This window comes from Antennarius striatus, chromosome 15 (assembly GCF_040054535.1).
Source record: "Antennarius striatus isolate MH-2024 chromosome 15, ASM4005453v1, whole genome shotgun sequence".
Taxonomy (NCBI): domain Eukaryota; kingdom Metazoa; phylum Chordata; class Actinopteri; order Lophiiformes; family Antennariidae; genus Antennarius; species Antennarius striatus.
In genome coordinates this window covers 15,680,577-15,703,820 of record NC_090790.1, presented here as the reverse complement: position 1 = coordinate 15,703,820, position 23,244 = coordinate 15,680,577, and the positions used below count along the sequence as shown (strand labels likewise).

General features: G+C 41.6%; 3 protein-coding genes across 3 annotated transcripts; 1 reads left to right on the top strand and 2 right to left on the bottom strand.

Annotated features, from left to right (window-relative positions):
• Window positions 1-337: 337 nt before the first annotated feature.
• ddx56 (DEAD (Asp-Glu-Ala-Asp) box helicase 56) lies at window positions 338-5,177 on the top strand. Its single transcript, XM_068334169.1, has 14 exons — window positions 338-421; window positions 900-1,061; window positions 1,186-1,340; window positions 1,466-1,636; window positions 2,451-2,541; window positions 2,654-2,895; window positions 3,027-3,170; window positions 3,295-3,408; window positions 3,486-3,580; window positions 4,222-4,295; window positions 4,390-4,479; window positions 4,555-4,660; window positions 4,738-4,832; window positions 5,040-5,177. The coding sequence occupies exons 1-14, from the start codon at window positions 365-367 to the stop codon at window positions 5,121-5,123; spliced, it is 1,680 nt and encodes a 559-aa protein (XP_068190270.1). The 5' UTR covers window positions 338-364; the 3' UTR covers window positions 5,124-5,177.
• On the bottom strand, window positions 5,170-19,149 carry aebp1a (AE binding protein 1a). The gene is made up of 21 exons (XM_068334167.1): window positions 18,503-19,149; window positions 16,204-16,443; window positions 16,007-16,060; window positions 15,665-15,724; window positions 15,124-15,177; window positions 12,508-12,567; window positions 12,359-12,418; window positions 11,429-11,506; window positions 11,020-11,129; window positions 10,800-10,939; window positions 10,120-10,204; window positions 9,878-10,022; window positions 9,655-9,734; window positions 9,458-9,581; window positions 8,899-9,095; window positions 8,310-8,483; window positions 8,080-8,205; window positions 7,747-7,993; window positions 7,389-7,528; window positions 6,917-7,016; window positions 5,170-6,828 (listed from the first exon to the last, which is right to left on the bottom strand). Exons 1-21 carry the CDS (start codon window positions 18,750-18,752, stop codon window positions 6,254-6,256), a joined length of 3,099 nt encoding a protein of 1,032 aa, XP_068190268.1. The 5' UTR covers window positions 18,753-19,149; the 3' UTR covers window positions 5,170-6,253.
• Window positions 19,150-20,773: 1,624 nt separating this feature from the next.
• Window positions 20,774-21,940, bottom strand: pnx (posterior neuron-specific homeobox). The gene is made up of 2 exons (XM_068334170.1): window positions 21,457-21,940; window positions 20,774-21,376 (listed from the first exon to the last, which is right to left on the bottom strand). The coding sequence occupies exons 1-2, from the start codon at window positions 21,656-21,658 to the stop codon at window positions 20,895-20,897; spliced, it is 684 nt and encodes a 227-aa protein (XP_068190271.1). The 5' UTR covers window positions 21,659-21,940; the 3' UTR covers window positions 20,774-20,894.
• Between the last annotated feature and the right edge of the window lie 1,304 nt (window positions 21,941-23,244).

Below are 23,244 nucleotides of genomic sequence, written 5' to 3'. Positions count from 1 at the left end.
AATTAAATATTCAAATCTGCTAAGAAGGCAAGTATAATAATAAGGACTGAAGAAAGGGTAGAAGAAAAGTAAATAAGAATTCTGAAAGATTAGAAAAACAAATAGGTGATAATAAAAAGAAAAATAGAATTGAATAGATGAGAACGGAAAATAAGAGATAATAAAATAAAAAGACGCAAAAAAAAGAATTATAAACATCAAATTATATAAAAGAGAAGTGAAGACAAAAGACAAGACAAAAATAAATCGAGGGGACGCGAAGAAAATAGAAGTCCTGTAGTAATTGGAAGAATACCTTCTGGTCATGAACGCGGCATGACGTCATAATTATGCGACGCACATGTGAGCGCAGTGTGGTACAGAAATGGCTACCGAGCGACTACACTTCCATGAAATGGGCTTGGACGACCGCCTTTTAAAGGTAACAACCTGTTAGATCCTGCCAGTGAAAGTTAAATGAAGCTTTAGTGAAACTTTAAGACCCCAGAGGAATCATAAAGTCGTCAGTGAAGAGGAAGAGGAGTTATTTACTGCTTTGCTAGCTCGTTAGCTCGAACCCTTACAGATGTTATGAGACCTCAAAGCTGAACAAAGTTAGTTTTTCCGGGTTGTAGAGTTAACAATTTCTAGTTTGCTTATCAAATCCTTTGTTTAACTGTTATTTAATATATCGCAGTGTCACCTTTTTTGCTAATCGTGTAGCCTAAGTGTGGATTTCGACCGTAACTTGGGTGTTTTTGTAAGAGGGCATTTATTAACGTTTGACAGAATCACAATGATCATCAGCAACGAAGCATTTTTTAGGAAAAAAAACAAAAAAGACAAGTGTCATCTGATGTATGTGAGACACATCAATACTGTTGAGCTATGTGAAATCAGTTCTTGTCGTATCGCTGAAGGCGGTTGCCGATCTGGGCTGGTCCCAGCCCACCCTGATACAGGAGAAAGCCATCCCTCTGGCTCTGGAGGGGAAAGACGTTCTATCTCGAGCCCGCACCGGCTCAGGAAAGACTGCTGCTTACGCTGTACCTGTTATTCAGCGCATTTTGGCCTCCAAACAGGTGAGCAAAGAACAGAAACTGTTACATATGAAAGAGGATTTTATATTTTGGGTATCTGTGAGCTGTAAATATTACCCAGCTGTCCTTTCCATCTGTCTGACTGCTTCATGTTTGCTGTTTTCAGTGTGTCCGGGAGCAGGATGTGCGAGCTCTGATCTTGGTGCCAACCAAAGAGCTGGGTCAGCAAGTCCAGACCATGATCCGACAGTTAACGGCGTACTGCTCAAGGGATGTCAGAGTGGCCGACGTCTCTGGAAAGGCTGACCTGTCATCGCAGAGGTCGGTTTGTCTTCGCCATGATATCAATGCATGAAGAAACATTTGAATTCATAAATTCTGCACCAATTGATCTGACAGAATATTCTAATGTGTCAAATGTGACTAACAATCAACTGTTTGAACAGGCCGATCTTAATGGAGAAGCCTGACGTGGTTGTGGGGACACCATCCCGTGTGCTCGCCCACGTCGCTGCTCAGAACCTGGTCCTGCATTCATCATTGGAGATGCTGGTTGTAGACGAGGCCGACCTGCTCTTCTCTTTTGGCTTCGAAGCCGACCTGAAGAACTTGTTGTGGTGAGAACGTGGAATCAGAATTAGCTTTAAGGAGTTATTTCAATCCATTACCAGAATGATCAAGTGTTTCAGAAAAGATTTTATTAGAAGAGTTAAAGCAGAAACTTACTGGCTGGTGATTCCGTAAAATGAGACATTTCTTTGTAGTTGAAGGAATCATTTTATTTTTAGTTATTGTTCTTTCAAATGGTTTAACATTTGCTCTCTAGGAAGAAAGCTTACATGGATGAATAAGCATTATTTTTCACACAGGAGTCATGTTTCCCACCTGATGAAACAAAAGAACAGTTCACCCTAAAAGGAAAATTTCCATGTGAACGAATTCATTCTAGAACTAAATGGGAAAAAAACATCTCAAGAAAAGCAGAAAAAGATAGGGGCCTAATTTTAAAAAACAAAAAATTCTCCATGAATTATGTGTGATGTAATGTAAATCTTCAGAGGTGCTGAGAGTGTAATAAGCTTTAAGCAAAATGTTATTTCCACCATATCTTGGACTGATCCCACTGAAGTAGGGATCAAAAGTGTGTAAATAATGCTTTGTAAAATCTACTTTATATCTTAGGGCTTCTAAACACTTTGATTACACACAGCATCATTTTGCAGGTACTGTATATGTATGTTTAAATCTGTTTTGTGGGTTGCTTTTTTTTTTCTTGGAAAATAAGAAATAAAATACCAGTTGCTCATTTTTATACATTATGTCAGCCCATCTGACATCAGCTCAGATTCTAGTTTCAACATGCAAACTTTCCTCTTTTTTTAAGCTTTAGGATTTCCTCCACCTTATACCCAATTTGTCTTGTTTTACCAGCCATTTGCCAAAAATCTACCAGTCGTTCCTGATGTCCGCGACTTTCAGTGAGGACGTCCAGGCCCTGAAGGAGCTGCTGCTGCACAACCCTGTAATGTCACAGTTTTAAATGGACTTTGTGTAACAAATTCTCAGGTTTAAAACATTGAAGATGCCATAGAGTTGGTTCTGTTTGTGTTGTCCTCACATTTGCGTCCTCTCAGGTGATCCTAAAGCTCCAGGGCTCTCAGCTGCCGGACAGCAGCCAGCTGCAGCAGTACAGCATCAAGTGTGAGGAGGAGGACAAGTTCCTGCTCATCTACACGCTGCTGAGGCTGCGGCTGATTCAGGGCAAGACGCTGATGTTTGTGGGAGCGGTGGACAGAAGCTACAGGCTAAAGCTGTTCCTGGAACAGTTTGGCATTCCTGCCTGTGTGCTCAACTCTGAGCTGCCCATCCATTCCAGGTGAGATGACGTGGATGTACAGAGCAGTTGGTTTTGTTTCTTGTTCTGGTTGGTTGTCCAGTGGCTTTTAATGTTAAGCTGACGACAAAATAAATGTTTGTGCTCTTATTGATCTTCCCACCACGCTGCAGGTCTCACATCATCACTCAGTTTAACCAGGGATTTTACGACTACATCATTGCATCAGATGAACAGAGTCTGTCCGAACCCACAGCTGCTGCTTCACAGACGCCTGCAGGAAAAGGGAAGAAGAAGAAGACAATGAAGGAAGGAAAGTGAGTCCATGATTCCCATACAGATATATTTATGACAAATTGTCTTACAACATTGATTGAAGCTGAAACCAGATGATCCACCTCATGTTCCTGTGCTGATGAATTGTCTCTGATGTTTAAAAAGGAGTAAGGACAAGGAGTTCGGAGTTTCCAGAGGAGTGGACTTCCAAAATGTTGCCAATGTCATTAACTTTGATTTCCCCACCACGGTTGAGTCGTACATTCATAGGGTTGGTAGGTAAGTCATGTTTGAGGTCAGTCCCCTACTTTTATTTTGTGTATCTATTTATCCTGATGTGGCATTTACTTTTGTAGAACGGCAAGAGCAGACAACCCGGGAACCGCCCTGTCCTTCATCGCTCACACTGAGCTTGCTCTACTGGCTGAGGTAGAGGAGGCTCTCATAGGAGGTAACAATGACTCCATAGTTTGAGCCCAAGTCACATGACACAAATCTGTTTCACTGACATTTTAGCCGGATTATTAGGGTGTGAAATACCCAAACAGGGAACGATGAGTCATTGAGTGCAGCTTAATAAGTTTCCAATTTTTGTGTTATTTTACCAATTGGCTTGACGTTTAGTATTTTTGGTATTACAGAAGAAAGTTTCCAGGCTGCACTTTGGGAAAGAAATCATTTGACATTTTAGGAATCTGAAACCAATAGTATCATAAGTTATAAATCCTAAATTAGGATGGCAAAGACTTCTCCTGAACTCCATACGATGGCGCCAGCACCTCTGTTGTAACATCTGGAACGGACACAACATGAACTATTGGTGCCCGGTAACTGTGGAGAGGAATTATTGTGTAAAATATGTCCTCTGGTATATTTCCTCACTGACTGCACGTGATCCACGCCTCAGACAATAAATGAAATGAAATCTTTATTTGTTCTTTACATCGAGCCAGCTGGGAAGTGACAATGGTTGTCATGGATGCAGACAGCCTCTTGTACATCTTGATTAAAGTGCTGTGCTATGAGGTTTTACTCACCTATGTTTGACTTAAACATATTTATTGATGAGTCACGTGTGTGTTTGTTTTTTAGATAACACTGAGTCTGTTTTGAAACCATATGAGTTTAAGATGAAGGAGATCGAAGGCTTCCGGTACAGGTGTCGGGTAAGCGTCCTCCTCCTATCTGAAGCAGGATGAACAGTTTCCTCCTTGACTGACTTCAGTGTATTTAATGAGGATGTGTTTTGTTCGGGCGCAGGACGCCATGCGTTCAGTGACCAAGCAGGCAGTAAAGGAGGCCAGACTGAAGGAGATCAAACAGGAACTCCTCAATTCAGAGAAACTAAAGGTGAGTCAGGCTCACTCTTGTTCGGAGGCAAAGGTGGAGGAGGTGTGTTGATTGGATGTTCCTGCCTTCACTCAGACATATTTCGAGGACAACCCGAGAGACCTGCAGCTGCTCCGTCACGACAAAGACCTCCATCCTGCTGTGGTCAAACCTCACCTGAGGAATGTACCCGAGTACCTCAGTAAGATGCTCGCACTCATGAATTCACAGAGATGTCCTCCATCATTGTGTCCTCATTATCACTGACTCTTTGTCCAGTTCCAGAGGCGCTGAGGAGCACAGTGAACCCACTGTCTTTGAGGAGGAGGCGGAAGAAGAAGCAACTATCTGGTGTTACAAAGACTGCTTTCAAGGTGAGGCTCTTAACCAAGAAGGGGAATAACGGGATGTCAGGTGACTGAATCAGGACCAGGCAGCACTGACATTGGGGTTTTTTTTGTTTTGTTTTGTTTGTCTGTGTTTATTTTACAACAAATAAAATTTATGCTGCACGTTAAACCAGAAAATATATCCAAAAAATGAACAAATGTGGGTCCAATAACTGATTTTATTTCTTGCAGAAAAATATCAAGGGGAAGAACCCGCTCAAGAGTTTCAGGTACACCGGAGGGAGGAACAGAAAAGAAAAAAAAGGCCAGTCATAAGAGCAGCTGCAGAAGGAATGCGTGTCATTCCTGGATGTTAAAACTGTGCAGAGACTTTGACCAGGATCGCAGCCGATGAAGATACATGAACGACGAATTCTGACTTTTGACTTTGAGAAAAAGCTAGTTCCACCTGTTCAATTATGTTTTTTGTTGTATTCAAATGTATTCTGATTGTTTCTAATGCATCTGTTATTAAATGTTTATGGGAATAAAAACTATTTCTTCTCAGATATTCAGTGTTTCTGTTCTGTAGAATCTTAACAATGAACACTGAACCCAGATAGGATTCTGGAATTTACCAATTAGCACCAAACCGTAAGCTGACGTTCAATTTAAGTTTGACTGACACAGTTGAATGTTGTCCTGATGGTGGCGCTGATCATCAAAAAAGCCATGAGTGTTCACCCTCTGGGGACCATGAATGTCTAAAACCCAGTGTCAACTCAGACAATTGGGTGTGAAACTAACATGAGTGGGAAATACTTAATTAGCTTATTTAAAAATGTCCTTTTAATACATTTGCGGAGTCAGATTGGTAAAAAGCTTTAGCATGATTAGAAATGGGTTGTTTGATAATCCCAAAGTAATAGACAAATTTATTTAGAAATTATTTTAATCAAATGCATTCAGCAGTAATTAAATCAGTCATTTCAGTCCAGCAATCACACCAAAAAGCCATTAAAGAAACTTAAAGACATATATTTCTGACTAAGTATGTTACGGTATCCTGGATGTACTGTGACCTACTGCGTATTACAGACTATTAAAATTATCGTATATCATCTCAGCAGGGAGTTTCTCTGCAAACAAGTTTTAAGAATGAACAGTGAGAACCAAAAAATGCATTGTGTGTTCGACTTGATTGGTAGCAAAAGGATGACGGCAATATGGAAAATGGGAGGAAGAATGTGCTGAATTTCAGTGCGGATCCAGGAATTTCTCATAATTAGTTTATATTGGATCATATTTGTAGGGGTGATATTTATTTAGTCACTGTGGACTATACTGCAGAATATTATTTGATCTTCTCCGAGGAATCACCCGCATGGCAATCTAAAGCTGTGATGTTGAGCAAACTGCAGTGGTTAGTAACGTCTTTGAACATCACATAGACATGAATGTGGTGATCAGTCAATAGTGTATTCAAAAGGATAGTCCTGTGTGGGCTCAGAGTTGAAGATGATGCTGTCAAACGGGTTCTCAGTGGACCAGCTATCCACCGGAAACCAGGAGTCGTACCAGGAGGTGGTTCTTTCTGTTTCACGTATTGTCGTAGGGGCAGCTGTTGTGGTTGTTGTTGTTGTAGTTGTTGTTGTGGTTGTGGTTGAAGGAGTGGTGCTAAGATTTGCTCGTAATCTCTGCAGACGCAGCCTCCGTAGACGCAAAATCCGCAGCCGCCTGAGCCGCTCGGCCTTCTGGGCGATGGCGTGACTGTCTATGGTGGTGACGGCCTCCACTGAGCTGGCCGGAGTCGTTTTCACCACGTTCACTTTGGGGACGAGTCGGATGGGCCTATTGCCGCCGAGAGCCATGATTTGTTTGATTCGATCCCAGTTGGATTTGGTCAAGAGGAAGCTGCATTGAGTGGCTCCGGAGTCGTATCCCACCATGCACAGTCTGGACTGAGGGGTGTAGCCCTCAGCCTTGGCCGTTACCCGGTATTCTCCAGGATTCAACAGCCTCCAGTAATCTCCACCGGCAGCTGAAATGAGTCACAGAAAACATTTTCTTTTTCAATGTAATATATGAACTGTATCGTTCTATGAATGTTTTTCTCGCACCCATCCTACCAGTTTTGACATCATGACGTATTCCCTCCACGGATATGGTGGCATTCGCCAGCAGATTTCCCTCTACATCTTTGACAATACCCTTTAAGCCTCGATTTACCTGCACAGGAAACAGTGAGATGTCTGAAATCCCAACTGGAATTCCAACAGTTCAGCATACAAATGTGGCAGAACAGGTTTGAGAAGCAACAAGTCTTAAGACGGAATGATGCATTTTTTATAATTCGGTCAGATCCACAATAGCTGCTGGATTCCAGCTGTGGCAAATTGTCATGCTGAGAAAAGTGTTTCTGTTCCCTCATGAAATCTTTTACCTGAATCTTTTGCTACCTCACAAAACCCTAAAAATACCACAGCTGGAATCCATCTAAGTTGACCTCAGGAATTTTTTAAAAAGCTGGACAACAAAACCTCTAGAACCATGTCTTAATGCTGCACAGCGTTGGTGGACCAGCATCCGTCTAGTCCTCACTTGTTCAATGAAGGAGAGCAGAGACTCCCTGTTGTTCTCCCACTCCAGAGGAAGTTCACTTTCATGGGGGAACTTGTCGCAGCCTAAGAAGATGGATAGCTCAAAGCAGTTGGTGTGCAGGTAGCTGAAGTCGTTCATAGCTGTGGGAGAGGATGTAGGGTAGAGGATTGGTTCACAGCCCCACTTAACCTCCACAGTGTTTAGCTATGCAGATGGTTTTTATTAGTCTGGGTATCTAGGGTTAGGGTTAGAGTCTATCTCGCTCTCATTCTACTGGCGTTTTCTGATATTCCAAAGCCTCCAACATGTGACTTTATTTTTGATATCCTTGAGTTAGTTATGTGATGCCAACACTTACTGCCCGCCACCGGCTTCCAGCTGGCTCTGTTAGCGATGCCCTGTCCTGCTGTGATGTCATCACCGTGACAGGAGCCCCTGTAGGTCTCCGTCATGGTCAGATGGCTGTGGGCGTATGACATGGCCAACCATCGGAACATGGAGTCATCGGGCGTCTCCCTCAGAGCTCCCTCATTCTGCCTCTGAATGCGAGCCCAAGTCTCCTCATTCATCTCGGTGTTTCCTCTCCAACGCCGGCTGTCGCTGAGCTTCAACAACAATATCGGTGTGTCATTAAACGGGTTGACAGCCGAGGTCATATTTGTTCTTTTTGTAATAAATAAAACAGCTTTACAGAAATGGGGGGACGTTGCATATCAAACGGATAGGTGACCAGTTTTTCTCCTCCTTGTAAATTTGCTCCCAGCACAAATGGGGTGCGTTCCATCCAGGAAATGATGGCTTTTGTCTCAGTTGCGAGCTGTGAGAGCAAAAACCAAAAAAACACCAAAAAAAGGCCTGAATATTTCCTCATTTTATAGGATTCAAGATGGAGATACAGTATACCCTTGGCGTCAAACTCACTGAGCCATTAAGGGAGTTTTCTGGGAGGGGGATGTGATGATTGGGCATGATGCGTGGGACCCAACCTCTGTCCTCAGCTCCCCACAATATACTGTTGAGGTCTGGGAAGTTTTGGAAGATGTCATAACCTTCTTCCGTCCAGTGACCCAATCCCCAGTTCCCCATCTCAGAGCCCTGGAGGACACGATGGATGAAGATGTCACCAGAATTTCACACATTGGTAATCTGATAATATTTCAGAAAATGGTCTTGCATTAAATTAACATTGTCCATAAAGACAGTGACTGCATACCGTGGAGGTCCTCAAAAAATTGGTACTATTATGTTTTCACTATAATTTCATCCATACAGAACTGCAGGGTTGCTAACTAAGCCAAGGTAATGGTGTAACTTTATGTAACTTTAACTAACATAATGAATAATAATATAATATAATATAATATAATATAGTGTGTAACTTTATGTAACATAATAGATAATACATCTCTATGAATGAATGAATGAATGAATGAATGAATGAATGAATGAATGAATGGCCAACTCATGTTAGAGAGGGACTTGTGACTGTTGCGTTCAAGGCCCATCGTACCATCTCATACGCCAACTCGTAAGCGTCAGGGTTGAGTGAAGGCACCAGGTGTATTCTCACACCATCCACCAGGCGGCGCACTCTGGGGTTGTCGTCCTTGTACTCCTTGCACAGAAACTGCATTAGCAGCAGAACTAGCTCACGACCCAATGCTTCGTTTCCGTGGAGACCAGCTGTGTACCGAAATTCCGGCTCGCCTGGTGATAACAGATGTGTATTTACTAAGGAAATAGTCCAACCAAAATAAAATCCATCCATTATCTCCTCACCCCCATGCTGACGTAGGGTTTGCAAAACATTTTTGAATCATGTTGAGGCACCTTCCTCAGACAGACTGTTCACTTACGTTTTCATCTTAAAAAATGTAAATAGCATCTTTCCAAGTCAGCCCAGGATCTTCTGCAGACATGGATAAACCCAATGATCTGTATGGAGTCATTAACTCCTGTCAGGGTTCTTTTTCTAAGGGAACCCAAGATTCCAATCATGTGATTCATGAATCTTGTGTTTGAGCGTTGCCACGTTACCACACGGTGTATTGTTGACGTGTTGCTTTCACCTGTCTCATGTTCTCCGGGGTTGTCGGAGATCTCCATGGCATACATCTTCAGGCCCTGAACGCTTTTACCGATGTTGTAGATCTTGGTGATGTTGGGACACTCTTCGTTTATCATCTTCATCATCTGGCAGAAGCACATTTGTGACATTTATCAGTTAATAACATGAGACATTACTTTTGTTTCCTGAACAGCAGACCTGTCTCATCTCCTTGTAGTTGTGGTGTCTGAAGTCCAGGTCATCTGAGGGGTTGACCTCATTCTCACTCGGGTAGCTGCCTGAAAGAAGCAACACCCTCATGAGACCTGGTTACAGTGACAGTAGACGCCAGTAGGGGAAAGTTTTCTTTTAGCTTATGACAGTTTATGATGATAGTAACTCTGGTTAGTGGTGCTGTGATGCTAATTTTTGTGTTACTAACTGGGAAGCTGACAAGCCAGGATCTCAGCTCTGAGACATAAGCTTCCGTTCCAGCTCTGAGGCAGGATTCGGATGTAGCGTGCAACCACGGGCGGCGTGAACTGACTCATCACTGGCGTGTCTTTATCCACATTCCCATAGAATAGCTGCAGAAAGAGGATTTACACACAATGGGAGAGTTGAGTTGTGATGAGGTCATGTTGAAACCTCAACCATCATGAGTATTATTGAATTGTCTCTCACCCATTCGGCGTAGCCATCATGTAGTATCGTCCAATCACGACTGTCGTTACTGAAGGCCACAAAGTAGGACGACACAAAATCCTCCCTGGGGGAAAATAAGGTTATTTCTGAGGTGGCAGGTATTTCTGTTTGATCTGTATATTCTCATCAAACATATTCAGCGAAGACAGTACGTCTAATTTATGTACAACAGTTATTCATTGCATGAGAAATAGGCCTAAAGTAATGAGAGGAGATGTACCAATCAACTGGGGTCTGTAGCTGCTCTGTGGGATCGGACAAGACCACCCACCTGCATCTATGTGTTTTAGGCCTAGACCACCTTCTGTAGCAGGAGTGGGCAATACATTTTTACAAGGGGCCACATAGGAAACCTGAATTTTGTAATTTATGACTGTCCGGACAGGGAGGCACAAAGGGCCGGATGTGGCCCACGGCCCGCAGTTTGCCCGGGTCATCAAAATCACTCAAATTATAGTTCTATTGGTTATAGATTTTTAGAAAAATGTTTTTGCCCATCACTTCTGGTAAATGTATTTGCACAGCTGCTACATCATACATCCCGGAGCTGCTGAGGCATCAGTAATACTGGTTAAAGTTTAGTGAAGATCCTGCAGGCATTCTACATGGACAAATTGTACCGTGGCTTCCGGTCAGAGCTGAGGCCAACATGCACTCACTCTTGCTCTGAGTTTCTTCCCTGAGTGATGACACCAGTGAACTCCACCTCTCGGTGAGCGTCGACTTGAAACCAGTGGTTTGTCTCCTCTGGCTCCGGACACCACGCACCTCCATACAGATCATCATCATTATCAGAGCCCTGCAGGCGAGCACAGTGGTTCTTAGGGCTCGTTTTAAACACATTCTGAATGCCGGGATAACATGCATTGAGATGTCTACCTGCATGTTGAGCCGTCCTCTGTGGGCTGAGAAGCCATGATGAGACTGAGAGGAGGCCAGCAGCTGGTCTTCCTCCACCCGGTGAGACTCCAGACCCAGAGGAGGACACTCTGAAAGGAGACACGCAAAAAACACACAGGACCTGCTTGGAAAATGTTCCGGAAAGAATCTGATGTGAAACACACACTAGCTCCTTTAATAAATCTGTCAAAAGCATTAAAGATGATGTTTCACAAAGGATGAGTAGATAATTGAGTGAAATAAATATGATCATGACACACTTTGTGTGTTCCCGCCCCCTTCATGATGTTAGACAGACATCAAAGCCTGTGTTGACCTCTCAACTCTCTTTTTGTCTAACTTCAGTATTAAATCATGCAAACCAAGTGAACAAACATTAGCTTCTTACTCTTTGGTTCAGCTGGCACTGCAATCTGCTTCAGCCTCTCTTCCTCCTCTTCCTCCCACTGCTTCCTCAGCCGCTCAGCTTCAGACCGTAACAACAGAACAATGTGTGTCGAGTAAAAACATTGAGCTCATAACAAAATAGTTCCATGTGTGCGTCTTCATACACACTCAGTTGTTTCTCATCTGTTTCCAATCCACATTAAAAGGTCATCCAAAATGTTGTGTAAGACATTAAGAACTATCAGATGGATCCATTCAGCTGCCTCCCTGCATGAGGATGATGATGATCATCATCATCATCATCATAGCATCAGCCAGCTGTTCTCTGATCTTTTTTATAAGAAACAGGATATTAATCTATGAAAGCTCTTTTCTACCAGTGTAATGACAATAAGAGTTTAGAATCTCAAAATAATGACAAATACAGTATCTTCAAGATTACACCGCAGCGTTTCATTACAATTTATAATCTTCAAATGATGACTTTGGAGATCGAATAATGACGTGTAAAATGAATGCATAATGAGTTAGTGTCTCAAAATAACAAGAAATGATCTCAGAATCATGACTTAACTTGATGATTATTTAGAGAAGGTTTAATCATTATATGTATTCATCTTTATCTGTGGGCAGAAATGTGCTTCCATACAAAACAGTGCAAATGTCAAAAAGTCTTCATCGCTTCTCTTCCTCCAGTTTCATCCATATTGTTGCGATTAATGACAAACCACGTAAGAATGAAGAGGGAGGACAAATGTCTGGAGGGCTACAAGTCGTTCTTATTGCCAATAAATCCCATAAATAACATGTTAGTCTGTACCTCATTGTTTTAAGATTTCCTGTCTGTGGCTGTCAGCTCCAAGCTCATTGATCCTACTTTGAAAATTAACATTTAGACATATTTAGTGCTGGTTTTGTGTAAAGCAAAGACCTTTCTCTGCCTTTTCCTTCCGAGCTCTCTCCTCCTCTTCCTCTTGCTTCTTAGCAGCCACTGTGAATCAGAAAGAAAACAACTCGTTGTCGTGACCAGCAGAACGCACGATGTCTGAAACTCATCTGGGGGGAATTAATCCTTCTTACAGTCGGCGTAATCGTATTCTTCATACCAGGGGCCGACATATGGGATGGAGGTGGTTTCCTCTAAAACAGAAGCAACTGCACAATTACAGCTTATCCAATACAAAATAAACCAATATGAAAGTGAGTAAACAATCTTTATGCTTTTCTGTTTGTTTTAGATACAGCATTGAAAACAGTTATTATTTCACAAGGAACACATGAAAATAAGTTGTTTTACACGACTGACAGAAAATAAAAAAGGAATTAAAAGCGTACACTGAAACTCTCTGGTTATAATGTTCATATATTCAACTTTATCCATATAAACGATAAATCTATATGTTTTATTCTGTCTGAAGATGTTCACCTTGTTCTTATTCTAACACCACCTGATTCTACAACTACTAATGCTGGTACTACTACTACTACCACTACTACTACCACTACTACTACCACTACTACTACCACTACTACTACTACTACTACTACTACTACTACTACTACTACTACTACTACTACTACTACTACTACTACTACTACTACTACTACTACTACTACTACTACTACTACTACTACTACTACTACTACTACTACTACTACTACTACTACTACTACTACTACTTCTACTACTACTACTACTACTACTACTACTACTACTACTACTACTACTACTACTACTACTACTACTACTACTACTACTACTACTACTACTACTACTACTACTACTACTACTACTACTACTACTAATAATAATAATAATAATAATAATAATAATAATAATAATGCAACTACTACTACCACTACTATTACTACTGCTACTACTACTAGTACTGCTAATAATAATAATAATAATAATAATGCAACTACTACTACCCCTACTACTACAACTTCTACTACTACTACTTCTTCTTCTTTTCCTTTCGGCTTTTCCCTTCAGGGGTCGCCACAGCGAATCAATTTCCTCCATCTAGCCCTGTCCTTTGAATCCTCTTTTCTCACACCAACTACCTTCATGTCTTCCCTCATTACATCCATAAACCTCCTCTTTGGTCTTCCTCTAGGCCTCCTGCCTGGCAGTTCAAAACTCAGCATCCTTCTACCAATATATTCACTATCTCTCCTCTGGACATGTCCAAACCATCTCAGTCTGGCCTCTCTGACTTTATCTCCAAAACCTCTAACATGTGCTGTCCCTCTGATGTACTCATTCCTGATCCTATCCTTCCTGGTCACTCCCAGAGTGAACCTCAGCATCTTCATCTCTGCTACCTCCAGCTCTGTCTCCTGTCTTTTCTTCAGTGACACTGTCTCTAGACCAAACAACATCGCTGGTCTAACCACAGTTTTGTACACCTTTCCCTTCATTTTAGCTGAAACTCTTCTATCACACATCACACCTGACACTTTCCTCCACCCGTTCCATCCTGCCTGGACACGCTTCTTCACCTCTTTTCCACACTCTCCATTGCTCTGGACTGTTGAGCCTAAGTACTTAAAATCCTCCACCTTCTTGATCTCTTCTCCCTCTAACCTCACTCTTCCACTTGGGTCCCTCTCATTCACACACATGTACTCTGTCTTACTGCGGCTAACCTTCATTCCTCTCCTTTCCAGGACAAACCTCCACCTCTCTAGCTTCTCCTCCATCTGTTCCCTGCTCTCACTACAGATCACAATGTCATCTGCAAACATCATAGTCCATGGAAATTCCTGTCTAACCTCGTCTGTCAGCCTGTCCATCACCATAGCAAACAAGAAGGGGCTCAGAGCTGATCCCTGATGCAGTCCCACCTCCACCTTGAACTCCTCTGTCACACCTACAGCACACCTCACCACTGTCTTACAGTCCTCATACATGTCCTGCACTGCTCTAACATACTTCTCTGCCACTCCAGACTTCCTCATACAATACCACAGTTCCTCTCTGGGCACCCTGTCGTAAGCTTTCTCCAGATCTATCTACTACTACTACTACTTCTAATAATAATAATAATAATGATAAAACTACTACTACTACTACTACTACTACTACTACTACTACTACTACTACTACTACTACTAATAATAATAATAATAATAATAATGCTACTACTACTACCAATACTACTACTACTACTAATAATAATACAACTACTACTGCTACTACTACAAGTACTACTAGTACTAGTACTAGTGCTAGTACTACTACTACTATTACTACTACAATTACTACTACTACTACTGCTACTACTACTACTACTACTACTACTACTACTATTACTACTACTATTACTACTACTGCTACTACTAGTACTAATACTGCTACTACTATTATTGCTGCTATTACTGCTACTACTACCATTACTACTACTACTACTACTACCATTACTACTACTACTACTGCTACTGCTGCTGCTATACTACTACTACTACTACTACTACTACTACTACTACTACTACTACTACTACTACTACTACTACTACTACTACTATTACTACTACTACTATTACCATTACTACTACGACTACTATTACTACTACTACTATTACTACTACTACTACTACTTCTACTACTAATACTACTACTAGCACTATAGGACTACCAACACTACTATATAATACAGAATACACATCCTGCTGCAGTGGAGCGGTGGGTACCTGGTATGTACATGATGACCTCAGGAGTTGTGACTTGTTTCTTGCCTCTCAGATCTGTGAAGAACACGAGACATGTGTTTGTAGGAGAAATACTTTTAAAGGAAACAATGCAATGAAGTGACCAAGTATTATTTTGTTTAACTAAGTTTTGAGTCTTTCCCATCTTCGTGGATATTCTGTTTCAGCATGCTTCTCTGCAGTAATACAACTAAATCCTCCAAGTTTGGTCATAAAATGCTTCATAAAACTTTGGCTTCGACTGAATGGATGGTGATGGAGCTTCATCCAACATCCCAGAGAGCCCATTGAGAGGTTTACTTTGAGAGGTTGAATTTTAGGAGAAGTTTGCATAAATGAGACTGTGAGGAAGAATGAGGTGCAAAGCTTCAAAAGATTCACACAAATATTGCACAAATCACCAGGGGTGAAAGACTCTCTCAGATCCTTCTAACTTCAAATTTCACTGGGCCATCTTCTATATAATGTTACGTGATCAGTGAAGTATTTCTGATGTCAGTGCTGGCACCAGTTCAAGTCTCACCCAAGTCTGGTTCAATGGGTTCTGTCCATACAGGCCTGCTTGTGGTCGTAGGTTCAAACACTGTAAAGACAATAAAATGAAGCAACATAATTTCACCAGACCAGATATAAAAACACATTTTTTTGCATTCATGTTGTTCAGATTGTAGAATAGTTTAATTGCATTAAATAACTAAGTACTGTAAAAAATGTATGATATCCTATAAATACATACACTACAACTTTATTATGACATTTCCTTTGGAGTTTTATTTCTGTGTTTGAACCAAGCACATGTAAAATGGGCATGAAGACACTGATGCTTTTGCACTAAAACCAGTTGTTGGACCAGTTTATATCTCACCCCGGTCTGACTCAGTGGTTCCTGCAGGTTTCTTTGTGGTCACAGGTTCAAACACTGTAAAAAATATACAATTAAAAATACACAACTCATTGAAACAATGTCATTTTGAATGTATTTCACTCACATTTCAAGCCAACCAATATCACTATTACTACTGTACTCGTGTCCGTAATGGTTCTCCATCATATAACACACACCTGTGTCCCAGCCAAGGTCCTCCAGCACCTTCTTGTCCTCCACAGGTGAACGCTCGGTGGTCAGCCGCACCGTCGTCACCTCCTTTGGTTTCTTGGTGGCTTTGGGCGCCTTTGGTTTCTTCGTGGGTTTTGGCGCTTTGGGTTTTTTGGTTGGTTTCGGGGCTTTGGGTTTTTTGGTGGGTTTAGGGCCTTTCTGTTTCTTTGCTTTGGCTTCCTTCTCTGCTGCTTTCTTAGCCCTGGCTTCAGAAATACACAAATGGAAAATGTTGAGGTGACTCATGAATCGTGTTTTCCTTCTTTGGAGAATGAGCAGCAGCAGCGTGACTCAGGATGTGTTTAGCCTAGCTTAGCATAAAGTCTGAAAACAGAAGAAATAAGTGATCCCATATTTTATAATCATTTAAAGCTGGCCTAATTATCAATTTCTATCATAATAATTTGTGGATGGATGGCGTCCAATCATGTCAGTGTTATTTTACTCCTCCTCAGGCGACTGATGAAGAACTGCTTACAGGCTTAAATTGTAAAACATGTGGTTTAATGTTGAGCTGTGTGGAATATTACAGAGTGCAGCTCTTCAAATGACTTTTTAATCCACCGTTGTTATGTAATCATCATCAGACTCCAACACGCATGTTTTTGTCTACTGGACATGTTTTCCTATGTTCCACTGGTACTTAAACACAACATTCCCTCACAGCAGGCCCATTACTTACCCCCCACACACTGAGGAGGCATTCATTTTTTCAGTCATTTTTTCTGTGGCCTCAGACTGAAACAACATTAAAACACTAAGCTGGTGTCTTAAACACAATATGGATGACATATGATCTATATGAGGGTAACCCACAATCACAGCAGTGTTACCATCCCAGATCAGCAGCAACAGAAAGTTTCAAGTTCACCATATGTGTAATTTTTTATGTTTGTTTGGGGGTTTTTTTGTCTAAATTTGAATTTCAATGTTCAAACCTGGTCACCAGCTCTTTTTTTTTTTACTGTAGATTTAGTCCTTAACATGGATAATATGTAGAATAAGAGTAAAATGGCAACTTGATATGACATTGCAGCTCTCATAACCATGTGACACCCTTCATGAACACGATATGTCACATGCTATAAGCACGACATGACACCCGTCATAATCGGGTGACACACATGATAACCATATGAAACCTGTTGTAACCTCTATGAGACACATGTCATAACCATGATAGAATTCTTGTCATAAAAAGCATGGCACCTGTCATGAACGTCTTTATAACTGCTGTCATTTAGCATTTATTGAGTTACACACTCTTTATACACAGTTGATGTTGTATGACATAAGATATTGGATCATTCTGAGACTTTTTCGCTAGATTTCATAAATACACTGGTAGCATCTGTTGTCTTGATCTATTTAAACAATTCTTGCTTCATTTCTTTTTTGCAGACAAATGATTGATGGCAGATTTTCCGTCTGTATGAACTCTATGGTAGCAGCTGGGGTGTGGAGGCTCAGCAACATATTTTTCACGAGTGTAAGAAGTAAATGTTCTTGAAGTAAACAGGAGATAAGCACAAGGTAGACTCCAAATATCATGAAAATGCAACTGATAAAACAAGCCTTCCCTACATAAACAAAGCTCGAAAGACATGAAAAATAGTTTAGGGACTCAGGTTTTGTAATCATCGCCATATATGTAACCTAAATAAGCCACTTTGGTCTGTGGTTTTGCTTTATGCAGCGGAAAGTTAACATTCAGAACATCAGTGGCACTAAAGTGAGCCCTCGTAAATCCTGTCTGCAAATTTATGGAAAACAGTAGTGGAAATAATTCTGTTCTCGCCTACTCACATTTTTCCACAGACCTGCCTCTCTAGTCGATATAATTGAGGTACAGCCACTGCTTGAAAGCTCTTTCTCTGATTATTTAAACAAATATTTAAGTTTTCAGTTTTGCACACAACCTGGCAGAGAAAGAAGGTCATGAATGTGGTCAATCTGCCAAAAAAATGTCACAACCTCAGCTGAATCGCTGAAATTATGCACCATCATCTCTGAATCACTGACTTACTTTCATCAAATTAAAATGTTCAAACCCTTCTGTGCTGCTGGTTTTCATTAGGTCAAAGGATTTTATGAGTAATCCTCAAAGCAGGGAAGTATAGATAACAGACCTGAAACCACATGTTTTCCTGCCTTGCAGATTGATTGCAGCCCTTCCTGTCTGCTTATCCTCGGAGTCTTGGCTGAAAGCTATAAATAAACGTCCAGGTCCAATAGATCCTCTGAGAGGTCTTTGTGTAAACTTACCTTCCTCAATTTCTTCAGGTGTTTTCTTCTTCTTAGGTTTCCCCTTCTCTTCTTGTACTGCTCCAACCGGCTCATCTGACATTTCAACATCTCCTTCCTCCAGCCGTCTCTTGGGTTCCACCAGTCCTCGGTGTTCCCTCACCTGAACCTGGCCTCTGGATAGTTTGTCGTCCTGCACATCTTGCCGAGCACAGGCCAGGGCACAACACAGGGTCAAAACTACCCAGGCAGCCATCACAACAGCCCTCATCTCTTCAGTGGTGATGAGGATGAGCAAACCAGATGAGTCCTGAATCTCAAAGTAGCTGTAAAAAATTACCAATAACCAACATCTGACCTGCAAATGTGTGGATTCAGCTCTGACCAGGCTCTGAAGTCCTAAAGAGGTCTCAGGAGACCTGAAAGCGATGCCCGTGGACTAAAGGACGTGTCTATGGAGGTCTGGAGAAGTTCCTCCTCTCTGGTGGCGAGTCAGCAATAAAGAAGAAGAAAATGTTTTGGGCTGCAAGTGTTGAAGCAGCGTCCCGATTCTGCTGGAGCAAAGAAAACGTATCTGTCTGGAAGGGATTTTCTCCAGCAGCAGCAGAACAACGCGCCTCCCTGCTTCCTCCTCCTCTTCCTCTCCTACATCCTCCTGTCACATCTCCCCCTCTCGGCCCTTCACCCCCTTTTCCCCTCACCCATCTCTGAGCAGAGGGGAGGAGCATCTGCCACATGTGACATTCCTGCAAGAAGAAAGGAAAAAAGAAAAGCGGATGAGATCCCAGAGAGGAAATGAAACCTTGAAGTTGACGGCCTTCAGAGGGAGAGAGGTTACCAGCTGGTCGCTAAACTGTTTTTTTGCAAATGATTCCTCAGACTGGGGTGCAACAAAACAAAATGCAGAGACACTTATTCCCCAAATGCACAATAAATTAAATGTTTTAATTGCGGTTATGTTAATCAATATATCACATGCATCAGTTCAGAGCAAAAAAACTCCACTAACAAGTGTCTGTATCTCTGCTAGAATTGTGTCGTAGGGTGAAAAAACTCCTAGAAAACCTCAGCAGATCTCCTAATTATTTGCAGTTGTCTTGGATTCCATTTCATTCGACTTAAAAATTTAGCTGAACCAGAGTTTTGATGAGTTCTTGCACAACAAAATCATAAATCAGCTGAAACATTCATGTGGTTTACCAGCAAATGCGGTTACTTTCAAGACCTCCATAAATTCCGGCAAATGGAGTCTGTCAAAATATTGACAGGAGCAAATTTGATCAAAGTAATACCATGGATGGCTAATAGATAGCTGCAAAACAGTAGGAGTGCCTCCCAGGGCCCACCCTCAGATCTGCCTCCAGCCTCCATCCAGTAGGTAAAAGATTTAAATCCTTCTGCCTTACACAAGAGCAGACTTTTAAAACATGCTTGAACACTTGATTTGCTGTGAGACAGTAGCTTGTGAAGTATTTGATCTGATGACAAAGAGTCATGTTCAGAGATGAAGAAATGCCAGTACAGAGCACATTTTCTCGCTGTTCGGTCCACCAGCATTACCTCTATCGGATGAATTGTTGCCAGATGTTACAGGGTTGAATTCTGACCCTCTTTGCCCTTTCATCAGTCTGATTTCTGCTTTTATTCCAGTTATTTATGTAAATCAAATAAATGTGTCTTTCGTATGATTACATCTATTTTCTGTGACTTTAATGGAACACAGTTAAATTTTTTTCTCTATCCTGATTACAAATTACTACATAACTTCCATTCTTCTAGAGTGCTGCTGGTGATAAAGAATCAATTTAAAACACTCTGGATTCAGACAATAACCCGGGGAACCGCCAAGATCTGTTGGATAGTTTTTTGAACCGTTCCCTATAGTGATCTGTCCAGAATATTTGGAGGAATCCTAACACACGTATAAAATCTATTTCATGGAGGACATGAATCTTTTATTGTCTGATTGTTCATCATCACCACAGACGTCAAGCTCTTCAAAAAAGATCCCACTCATTTTCTCTTTGCTCCTCTAGAACTTTAAAAGGACCTGATTTCATGACAGACACAGTCTCATCACCTCCTCCATCATTCAACCTGTGATCCACCTCCAGACGTTAAATCTCTTTTTATTTATAAAAGATAGCTGTTAAATAACATTTATGTTTCTTTAGAGCTTTACGCACACTTTTTGTTTTTGTCTAACAAGTTATTTGGTTTAAAAAAGGAGTCGAAACAGACAGAACAACAATAAAAATGTTTATCAAAATAACTTATAGTATAATTACATTCGATAATATTTTTAATTTCGGTTGAATTTCTCCCCGATGATGAAAACAGTTTCTTATTTTGCAGATTCTTTCCTGGAGCCGGCTTCATGTTCTGTCCTCAGTCACTCGGAGCGGATCTCCAGTCATGCGTAAAAATGATGATACGGCACCGGCGGCAGTGGCGCAAACAGCTGGAACGGAGCGCGCTGGGAGTAGGAGAGAGAGCTGTAGGTGAGAGGAGGGCAGACAGCGGGATATGCGAAGGACGGTGTGAAGCTCTGCTCCTCATCGGCTTCTTTCCCTTGCAGTCGCTCCTTCTTCCACTTGGTGCGTCTGTTCTGGAACCAGATCTTCACCTGAGTCTCGGAGAGGCGCAGCGCCGAGGCGATGGTGTGGCGCTCCAGCACCGACAGGTAGTGGCACCTCTGGAAGCTGCGCTCCAGCATCTGCAACTGCTCCAGGGTGAAAGCTGTGCGGATCCGTCGTCTTCTCGCCTTCGACTTCTGGAACTTCCCCATGCACGCAACCTCTCCGTCGTCTTCCTCCTCCTCTTCGTCTTCATTCGGGCTGCAGGTGCCACCTACAGGAGGATGCTGCTGCGCTCGGTGTTCGATTCGACGAGTTCCTGAAGCAGATAATTCGCTATTATATTTATGCGATAATCAGAAAATTCAGCCCTTTACACTGATTTTGTAAGATTCATACCTGATGCATTCTCTACACAGATTATTTTCCTTGTAAATTTTGTGGGATCCAAAATATCCTCCACAGAAAACGGTGTCCTGTGGATTGGCGGTAGTTTGGCTGGTGGCTGCATTTCAGCTCTGTGGACGCAGGACGCACTGTCGGTCCCTGCGCTGCTCCGGGGTTTATAAGCACAACCTGTAGCGCGCTTCCACATTTGCATTTCATTCAAAACATTGTCCAAATGAATTTTTGTCTGTCTTGAAGAATTGCTGACAGACACGCTCCGACCCCGTGGGACCCCCGTGTGGGCACTTGAAAATGTAAATGTCCGCTCGGGGGTGAGCAGGTTATTTATTGCAGGGCATCTGGTTAAAATGTGCCTCCTTTCTTCCCCTCCGTGTTCTTTTTTGTGGTTTAGCTTGTCATTATTTGCAAATGTGAGATTTTACGCTGGCAGGACACGTGAAGGCTTCTTGTGATGCTAATTTATAGACTCATCAAAGGGAAAGTTTGCGCTTTTTCTCCATTCAGCGGTTTCCATAGCGCCATTTGTCCTGTTGAGCATCTCAACAAAACATTGCTGTTCACAGAGGAACTTCCATTTTTATGAGAGCTGCGGGCCATCACTGCCGCATCTTATTTTACGGTATTTAACGCTGAAACAACTAGTGGGGAGTTAAACATTAAAATAATCAATATTATTATTTTATAATAATTTTGCTAACAGTTTTTAATGGGAGAAAAAGAAAAAACTATCTGGATTTCTACTTTTTTGTTGTTGTTTTTATTTTTATCAATAATGCCGGAGTAAAAATAGATAAATACGGTGGTCTGGAAATTATTCTAGACCTGTAAGAGTTTTTTAGTCTTAAGTCCACCTGAGCTTTAAGTTGTCTTAAATTTAGATCCAACAGATCTGGATTATTATCTGGATGGACAATGAACACTCCACTGTCATTGATTGTTGTGATTGTTATACATCATTCATCACAAAATAGTACCTGAGAGATTACAGAAAATGTCCAAAATCCCTGATCATCAGTAATATTCCGGGATCTGGAATAGAATGAGTTCTTGTCTGACCTGAAATCTTCTGTGGAATATTTGTTTAAATTTTTCCCTGAACGCAACAACTCCACAAGATTTCATTTAGGAAAACCAAAACAGAAAAACAAACATATAAACAGATATGGACAAAGAAAAACAACCAGCCAACATTCCAAATAATGTAAAAGTACAGATTACAAAGTCTGAAATCTTATCTTAGTGGGATAAAAGTGAAAAATGGTTTAAAATGAAGATGCATATTACGTAAACACCATAATGTGCACTGAAGAGCAGTATTTGAGTAAATGTACTTAGTTACTTTCCACCACTGTCTTTTATGTATTTATGCTTAATTGTTATCCCTCCACAGTTTTATCTGCCTCCATTTACTTCCTAAACATCCCCATTCAGGTAACTGTCCCATCCTTAAATCCACATTATGGGTCACAGTTTCCTATTGCCTACAGTGACCATCCCTCATCATACAAAAGGAGGGTCAGGGGGTCGGGAGACAGGGGGTCGGTGGTCCTGTGGAGGTGACCCATGAAGGTGGCAGCTGCCTGTGTGCTCCCAGCTACAGTCACCTACAGAGTGACTGGTATTGAGAAGAGCAGAGAGGCCAGCCCATCAGGACAATTAGCAGATGTCACCAGTAGGCTTGACCCTCACTGACCCCGGGCTTTGTTCTGCAGGACAAGGAGATGTAGATGGACCCTGGAGGTGATGAAGAAATGATGAAGACAGAAACTTGAGATCAAC